The following is a 9,722-nucleotide window of genomic DNA, read 5'->3' as shown; positions in this document are numbered from 1 at the left end:
TGTGTTCTCCAATCTTGTGAAATGTTATAGGAGGAGATTAAGTGCTGTCTTGTTGGCAAAAGGAGGTTGTACAAAGTATTAACATCAGGGGTGCCAATAATTGTGGCACACATGATTTCAAGTTTTTTTTTATTTTCTAAATGTGTGATTTTTTTACCACCAAAGTAATGTACTTAAATAAAAGGTTGGATTTTTCTCTTTTTTTGCATTTGGGTTCTATGTTGTTTTAAAAAAAAGGAGAATTTTTTGAAGTCCACGACCACATCTTAAACAGGGGTGCCAATAATTGTGGAGGGCACTGTATATATATATATATATATGCTATAAAGATGATTAAAGAAACAAAATCGATTAAATTATGCAATCATTTTGATGAACGAAATTTAAGGAAACCAAGTCCCTAAAACGATCCGATCTTCCCATTACTAATCTTCTTCTTTTTTCGGCTGCTTCACAGCGGTTCATCCGTCTCCATACTACACTGTCCTCTACATCTGCCTCTTTTAAAACAACTACCTGCATGTCTTCCTTCACCACATCCATAAACCTCTTCCTTGGCCTTCCTCTTTTCCTCCTTCCTGGTGGCTCCATCCTCAGCATTCTCCTACCGATATACCCCATGTTCCTCCTCTAAACATGTCCAAACCATCTTAAATCGGGCCTCTCTATCTTTGTCCCCAAAATGTTGTACATGCGCTGTCCCTCTAATTAACTCATTTCTAATCCTGTCCATAGTCGTCACTCCCAACGAAAACCTCAACAACTTCAGCTCTGCTACCTCCAGCTCCACCTCCTGTCTTTTACTCAGTGCAACTGTCTCTAAACCATACAACATCGCAGGTCTTACCACAGTCCTATTAACCCTCCCTTTCACTCTTGCAGAAGAAGGGTATTCTATCACAAATCACTCCTGCCACTCTTCTCCACCCACTCCACCCTGCCTGCACTCTTTTCTTCACTTCCCTATCACACACTCCATGGTCCATAGAGACTCCTGTCTGACCTCATCCGTCAACCTGTCCATCACCACTGCAAATAGGAAAGGGCTCAGAGCTGATCCTTGATCCATTCCTCAGACATCCACTCACCTTCCAATATTTTATTGAACCCGTCACTAATTAACAGTGCATCTCATCTCTCTCTCTACAGTCTTACAACTCCTGCACAGACTCTTTTTCTAATAATTCCAAATCACTGTTCTCATGGTATTATCCCCAGATCTTATTTAAAGTTGTAGTGATTTATATGTGATTTATTATGAATTCACACATATTGAGAATATAAACAAAGAATATTGGTTTGTGTGTATATGTGTGCACAATAGAGCAGAAGCAACTCTAAAATACACAAGACTGGGACCCTTTAAAAGGTGTGTTGCTCTTAGATATTAGTATTATGCTGTACTTCTATTTTATTCTTTACTTCTGTTGTTGTGTCCAGCCACATACATGCTCACAATATAAAGTGTGTTTAACCATAAGCCAACAACACTTATTACATCTCCTAAAAACACTGCCCATCTGTTTACTTAGCTTATGTAACTCGATCCCTCTATGTATTTGCTAAACAGCACTAGTTGACGTAACTGTAGCATGTGCAGGGCAGATGTTTTGCCTTTTACCCTCAGCCTTCCACTATGAATTGTTACTGAGAGCAATGAGGAAAAGTCTACAGAACATCAGCATGGTCTCTGGTTCAATCCTGTGTGGTTATTCTTAGAATTTATATTTCATATTCACCTGTGTCCATTTCAGTTTCTATCAGGGCTTTCATGTTCTTCCACAAAAAAACATAACAATAGCTAAACCCTCTACTCTAAATGAGCTCAATGTGTAAATGTGTTTGTAGATCTGTGTATGGTGCTCTGTGATTGTCCATCTATAATGTATTGCCACCACATACCCTGGGATATGTTCCAGATTCATTTTGAAACTGAATGAGATAGAAGATGAATGTATAATCACTGCATGGATGTTATCAGTTTTGTTCACTTCAGCCAGCAACATTGATTTGCTAAGAATAAATTGATCCTCTCTTGATTTTGTTCACAATTTATGCACCACAAAATCATCTTGTGATGAACATATTGGGAATGATCATCTGGTTCAGATCACATGTCTAATTGCAGTTCTTGGAAAGTTCCAATTAACTATCTTTTGCATCTGTTTTACGTTGTTGGCTATGCAAGTGGGGTGTGTGGTACAGCCCTCAGTTTCCACCAATGAAAACATAGGTAATATAGCCAGGCATTTTTGTCTATAAAACTGGCCACAACACCACACAATGCATTTCACAATTCAATCGGATTCTAGTCGGGGCAAATTCTATTGAGACTATTTAAGGTAATTAAAGGTATTTATCTTATTATTTTTAATCATGTACAAGCATGTCTAATGTACTTCTAATAACCATATTACTAGTATATACATTAATAATTTTAGAATTACACAATGCATATGATACTAAATATTTAACAGTTGGTAATGTTGCAAGTTGTTTGGTTCATTTAGATATTTGTGGGTTTCACATTTATAAAAAATTGTGGATACATTTTTTTTGTTTGTTTATTTGTTTTATTGCTTTTGCACTATTGGTATGAAGAAATTATCATATATCATATATCATATATTATCAGATATCTTTTTCTGAATTATGGTAGGTTGGTTTGGGGTTATCTGAGTGTGAATGTTCTCCTAACATTAAAGAAGGGTTTCTTAGCAGTTTCATCAGTTGAAACATTGCATTGCATTGGGATGTTAGAAGAAACAAAACAAATAATTTTATGCTTTCAGGGAAAAGCCAAATGGAGTTAAGGGGGAAAAATGCTTTCTTTTATTTCAGAAAGCAAATTTTGAAAGCATACAAGCATGTTGCCAGAACATTCTGGAAACCAGTTAGTTAGGGTTTGTGAGATGCACAACGTGCTGCATCATCTAATAATAATAATAATAATAATAATAATAATAATAATAATTAGCATGATAATAATAATATTATATATTTAAATATTATTATCATCATCATTATTATTATGAATTTGATGATGATGATGATGATTATTATTATTCTTATTATTATTATTGCATCTATTTATAAATGTTGTTTGTTTGTATTTTTGTTTGGTTTATGCTTTAGAGAAAATGGCACGTGTCGGGAAAATGAACGGTTTTCACGGAGATAAAACGTTTATTGGTCACGGAATGAACGGAGTGAACGGCGACAGCGTCATGTACGGGAACGGGGTCACCGTCCTTAACGGGAACTCGATCAGCGCCCTGAAACTGCGAGCCCGCGGTCAGCGCTGGAGTGTGCGGGCGTCGGAGATGGCCAAGAACACCCTGAATCCCATCCGTGCTATAGTCGACGGCATGAAGCTCATCCCGAACCCGGACAAACCCATGATCGCCCTGTCCATCGGTAAGACAGCAGAACAACACAACCTATAATTCACTTTGATCAGACAATCCCTCATATACCTTATTTTCACACAGCTTATTTTACCTTATTTTCACACAGCTATAGAAGAAGAAGTCACCATATTAATAATAATTTTTATTGCTAAAGAACAAAACATAATATTCCATTTATTCTTAGTAACATGCATTGTCTGCCATACAAGTTTCTCTTTTTGTTTTTATGTTGGTTTTTTTCTTTATATACTTTAGGAATAATAACTATTGGAATAAGTGCATTTATATAAACCTAGTGTTTCACTCCACAATATTAACAGAGCTGTTTTCATCCAATATTAATCAAAACATACTGCCATTTTTTACACTTTGCCTTAACCATATATATTACAATATTGTGTGGTGGGTAATCTTTAAAGTCTAAATCCAGTGTCTGAGATTGTGCTTCCATTTGTTTTCCTCAGGTGATCCTACAGTATTTGGAAACTTGCCTACAGATGAAAGTGTGCTGCAGGCTGTGAAGAAAGCTGTCGATTCACACAAATACAATGGTTATGCTCCATCAGTGGGTGAGACATCGCACATCCAAGCCTGCTCAATCTAAAGAAAAATAATGACAGGGAAAAAATCTCATTTATTTAAAAACTCATTTATCAATGGTTTTCCCTGCATTTATTTTTTTACCCGAAACTTGTGTATTGTATTATTATTTGCAAGTTAAATGTGTGCATTAAAATGTTAAACATTGTTCTGATCTTATTATTGTTATTATTATTATCAGGTTACCATAAGAGCAGAGAGGCTGTGGCAAACTTTTACAGACAGCCAAGCGCACCATTGGAAGCTAATGTGAGCAAGCCTGTTTCAGGATTTCTCTATCATATAAAATAGATATCATCAACAGTATAAAATGTAAAAATCCTAAATGTGTTTTTTCTCCATAGGATGTGATCCTGACCAGTGGATGTAGCCAGGCTATTGAGTTGGCCACCAGTGTTCTGTGTAATCCAGGAGACAATATCTTAGTTCCTTGCCCTGGATTTTCTCTATACAAAACTCTAGCTGTATCGATGGGCATCCAGGTCAAATTGTACAACCTACTGGTATGTAATCTTATTTTAAAAAACACAGTTAAATATGATTTAACAATAAGAAGTGATTAAGTTAGAACTTTTTTTTATCAATCGGGAAAGTGGGTGATTTCTGGTGATATCAAATGATGTCTGTGTATTCATACGCGGTCATTAGGTATTGTGCTGATAAATCATGTGGAACGATGTTTGCAGTAATCTTACATAGACATTAACAATGATACTTGCTACTTATAATGAGCCACATCATAACAGACTATTGTTTATTCCTCTTTAAATAATGTGGACATACATCAACATATCTAGCAAAGAAATAAATACAATTCCAAGTTTGCAGTTATTTTTAATACATCAACAATGGCACATGTCAATTTTTAGCTTTGCAGTTTAATGAAAGTATATAAATGCAGTGCATGTAAGAGGAAATCAGTCAACTCTATTAAAAGCTGTCTGTCAACCATTAACTATGATAATAAATACCACTCAGTGTTGAATTTACTCAGATAAAGCATTTCTCCTTGTGTGTAAAAGAACATGATTTTCTTTGTCTTTAGCCAGAGAAGTCCTGGGAGATTGATCTCCAACACTTGGAGAGTCTGGTTGATGAGAAGACAACCTGTCTGATTGTCAACAACCCATCTAACCCCTGTGGCTCTGTATTTACCAAAGAGCACTTGCAGAACATCCTCTCAGGTGTGTTTCATTTATTCAGACAGCTTGGTCTATTTGATTATGTTGAGTTGTTTCTGTATTTTACTTTAGACAGCTCTCTTTGTTCATGAATATTAATCTATTTATTTATGCTGTGCTGTAGTTGCTTCAAGACACTGTCTCCCTATCCTAGCAGATGAGATCTATGGAGATATGGTGAGTGAGAAAAATCACACATTACTATTTGTTCTTTTTTTTTAATTTATAGTACTGTCACTATAAGGGCAGGGGGGTATTATGGTGGTGTTAAAATGATATATTATACTATATTACAAACATAATTATTTGTCTGTAAAACCACTCTATTGACATGGTAGGTCATCAAACAATGCTGAGAATTGGTCAAAACAAAACATGTATTATTTAATTATGCACTTCATACTTTTTATCTCTATGTAGTTTCCTTTAAATGTTTGCAAAGCCTGTTTTTAGAACTTACAAAGAACTGGCATTGGAGAATTCTTCCAAAAATCTAGAACGCATCATCACATCAATGATTATACACTATGTCATCTGTATTATAGCAAATGCATCATAATGCATATTATAAGAATTATAGCCAGCACTGTTAGAACTGCTGTTATAAAACATGTAAACTTATTTTGACCAATCAGATTGGAGAATTTATATCTGCAGCTAAAGAGGCAATTTGCCAGCCTCAGTTCAGGCTTCAGTTGCCACAGCTTCATATTTGTCTTTAGTTTAAAAGAAGTTTCTGGCGTTACACGTTTCGTATCAGAGTTAGAAGAAATATGGCCAAACACTTCATCAGCACAGAATCGATTACAGAACTGTGTGTTGGCAACATATCAGGCTTCAGCAAGCCGCAGGTCATCGAGGGTAAAGTAAAGTGCAAGTGCAAAGGGTTCAAATCATTGTACAGCGTATGCAAATGCATTTATTTCTAAAGAAATAATATTCCACACAGTCAGGATCAAGGAAAGAAGTCTATCAGTAAAGGGTTAAAGGGAGCAGATTTCTTCTTGTGATATAGCAAGGGTATCGCTTAGGAAGATTATGCCATAAATCATGTATCCACCGAAAATCAAAGTAGATTTATCAGCATGAATCATATTAGGAGACATGAGACACCACTAGGAGACATAATCACAAATTATTATAAAGGAGATCAAATTATTTCTGATTGAACTGTACAGCAAGATGCAGTGTTTTGATATGTCTGCAATGCATGTAGCTTCCACCCACAATGACTGTGCACTTTTTACATGTGTTTATCATAACACATGCCTGTTGGACTTTGAGAATGAGTTGAGAGAGAGAGAGAGAGAGAGAGAGAGAGAGAGAGAGAGAGATGGGATCACTTTACAAAGTGATTTGTTTAGACCAGTTCAATGTTGTGACAAAGACCCCCCACAGGTGTAGCATGCAAACATGTGATTTGAGGGAGACATGCGTTGCTGGTAGTTTGGACCTTATGGATAAAATCACGTGTTCTGCTGGTATTTGTAAATGAGCCAGTGAGACAGATTTTTTTTCCCTAAATTGCCAGTTTTACAGTCTCTGCCTACAGCCAATAGGAAGTGGGGCGTATCTGTCCGCCCAACATTAAGGCTCCATGCTAATGAGAACCAGACAGGAAACCTCACATAATTTATGAATAGACTGCTCTCTCCCTCCTTCCCTTTTCACTATTGTTTTTTCCACTTTTATTTTTAACTGCATGGAAATTTTCCAGTACAAACCACCACAAAAAAAAAAAAAATTATAAAAAAAAAACATTCATGGTTATCCTCTACAAAAAGCCCATTCTATTCGATTTGATAATAATATCATTTTTTGCTGTTACTGCTGTTTAATTCATTCTAATTCATATATGCTAATATTTATTTTTTAGACACAAACTATAAAAATAACTGCCAAGGTAACCTTATGATGCATTGCATCACACATCTCTGATATAGTTCTAAACTTTTTCAGGTCTTTCCCAACTGTGACTTTCATTCCCTGGCTCCTCTCAGCAGTGATGTACCCATTCTGTCCTGTGGCGGTCTGGCTAAACGCTGGCTTGTTCCGGGATGGCGACTCGGCTGGATCCTCATCCACGATCGCAATAACATTTTCGGGCCAGAGGTGTGCTAAAGTGTAATAATTCGAATCTTGTATCAAATATATCAGCATTAGTTTTACAGTACATAATTCTCAATGATTTTGTCTTAAGATTCGTGACGGTCTTGTCAAGCTCAGTCAGCGCATTTTGGGAGCCTGTACAGTTATCCAGGGGGCACTAGAAAGCATCTTTAAAAATACCCCCTCAGAGTTCTATCAAAGCACAATCAGCTTTATAAAGGTAACCAATGTGACCGATTAAATATTAAAATAGGACACATAACCCTTAAAATACGTATTGTAACTTTTCATTATTCTTTACAGTCAAATGCAGATATTTGCTTCTCAGAGCTGTCCACTGTTCCTGGACTCAATCCAGTATTGCCATCTGGAGCCATGTACCTCATGGTAATATTTTAATACAAATTAAAAACATAGTTATACTGGTGTTTACAGTGGCTTGTAATGGCCATCGTGTATGAGAATATTAAATATATGTGTTCCTTATTAGGTTGGAATTGAAATGGAGCACTTTCCAGACTTCCAGAACGATGTGGAGTTCACTGAGAGGCTGGTTACTGAACAGTCCGTGTTCTGCCTACCTGCAACGGTACAATACTCAACTTCCTCCCATTTATTATCTGTTCTACCTCTGTACGTAATTTGGACCTTAAATAAGAATTATAGAGAAAGAATGTCTTTTTCAACTATGTAGTGACACTGTAGATAAAAAACAAACTATATAATAATTGTATTTCTTTCTTCAGGCATTTGAATACCCAAACTTCTTCCGGATTGTGCTGACAGTTCCAGAGGAAATGATGGTGGAAGCATGCGAACGAATTCGGGAATTCTGTGCACGCCACTACAGACCTCGCAGCCAAGACAGCAACGACCTGGACCAGTAAGGGGATGTTTAGTGTTTGGGAACAAGATATAGAGAAAGAGCAAACAACTAAAAAAGTGTACATGTAATAGACAGTGAGATGCCCTTCTTTTGGTTTGAATGAAGGACTAATGTTTTATTTCTGAAGGAAGCTAAATATTCTATGCACAGGCCTACACAGGTGATGACCAACTGTATCATGATATAGTGATATGGTCATGATAAGGACTAGCTAACACCTATAAATGTAATATTAGGTCTGTGAATTCTCATTGATGATCATCAGTGATCTCATAAACTATTACATACACCCACATGGTAGTTAGGAAGGCAGATAGGCAGGCTGATTTTAAGAGTCCATAATATCCCAAAATTGAATACCAGACATAATGGTAAACAGACAGTATGCTTTTCTCATGTCACTCTATGTAGTTGGTACTCTGACTGGATGGCGTAAACTTATTCTGTTTACTTTTAGTAAATTATCCATCTCCTTTACATTAATTATAAAACTGTCAGTAGTATGTACTGAAAGACATCAGCCCAAAGTCACATAATTTAGATTAGAGGAGGCGTTTCACTCTGGGTAATCAACCTGACAGTTCTGAACAGAAAACAGTATGATATGGATGCCAAAACAGCTTTATTTTTTAATATCTTTTTATATCTAAAAGACATGAATTAGCTTATCCTTGCTACCCTGTTTATATTATGCATGCTACCTACTATTTGCTTTTTTTTTCTATGGACAAGTAGAGTCTCTCGTAAATCTTGTACTTATTATTTGTAAACTGTAATAATTCCTTTTGTATATGTATATGGTTGTTGTATATTCATCCTTGTTCGGTTTAGAGGTTAAAAAGAAGCCACATGTCTCACCATTGCATCATTATTGACTGACACCAAAGAGTGCCACCTCTGGAATTTAACTTTATCTGTTCATCTGTTATAACATGTAATATTCTGAATAGATTGTTGAACATTAGTGCTTGTCTTTGAACCCACAATTATCTTAAAGATACCCAGGTCTCTTTAAGTGATATCTGTATAACACATTTGCAACCCCACCATATTATAAACAAGGTTTTATAAACACTTTTTTATCTTTGTGTATTTTCTTTATAGGATTTTTTTCAGTATTATATATAACATTTATTTAAAATAAAAACTTACAATAAACGTTGGAGCATTGTGGTTTGAATACACGTACATAAATAATTACACATACAACTACCGTATATTACTAATACAATCTAAATGATGTCTAAACGAATTTGGATACAAAATTATGAATAATTTCTTAATTATTCACATTTATTGTTATTTAACTTCAAATCTAGCTGTCTAACAGTATTGGGACAAATGGAAACCCAGACCTGTTCCAGCATGGCAATGCCCCTGTGCACAAAGCGAGCTCCATGAAGATGTGGTTTACATGGTTTGGAGAGGAGGATCTTGGGTGGCCTGCTATAGTGTGTCCTCCTTAATGTTCTCCTTAAGTGTGGTAATATATTTGTATACTTTATAATAATATATTTATTGCTACAAACATCTTAG

The 9,722-nt window shown here is 35.8% G+C and overlaps 1 protein-coding gene across 2 annotated transcripts; it reads left to right on the top strand.

Annotated features, from left to right (window-relative positions):
- Nucleotides 1-2,283: 2,283 nt before the first annotated feature.
- Nucleotides 2,284-9,260, top strand: tat (tyrosine aminotransferase). 2 transcript variants are annotated; one of them, XM_046863923.1, is made up of 12 exons: nucleotides 2,284-2,342; nucleotides 3,136-3,417; nucleotides 3,875-3,979; nucleotides 4,192-4,259; nucleotides 4,355-4,513; nucleotides 5,056-5,194; nucleotides 5,316-5,368; nucleotides 7,151-7,303; nucleotides 7,392-7,520; nucleotides 7,604-7,687; nucleotides 7,791-7,889; nucleotides 8,047-9,260. In XM_046863923.1, the coding sequence occupies exons 2-12, from the start codon at nucleotides 3,141-3,143 to the stop codon at nucleotides 8,185-8,187; spliced, it is 1,407 nt and encodes a 468-aa protein (XP_046719879.1). In that variant the 5' UTR covers nucleotides 2,284-2,342; nucleotides 3,136-3,140; the 3' UTR covers nucleotides 8,188-9,260. The 2 variants fall into 2 exon arrangements, with proteins under 2 accessions (XP_046719879.1, XP_046719878.1); XM_046863922.1 differs by having other exon boundaries at nucleotides 2,289-2,352.
- The last annotated feature ends 462 nt before the right edge of the window (nucleotides 9,261-9,722 follow it).

The sequence above is a fragment of the Silurus meridionalis genome, chromosome 13, assembly GCF_014805685.1.
Source record: "Silurus meridionalis isolate SWU-2019-XX chromosome 13, ASM1480568v1, whole genome shotgun sequence".
NCBI lineage: Eukaryota > Metazoa > Chordata > Actinopteri > Siluriformes > Siluridae > Silurus > Silurus meridionalis.
Note: the sequence above shows the minus strand (reverse complement) of the source record. Positions and strands in the feature narration are given on the sequence as shown.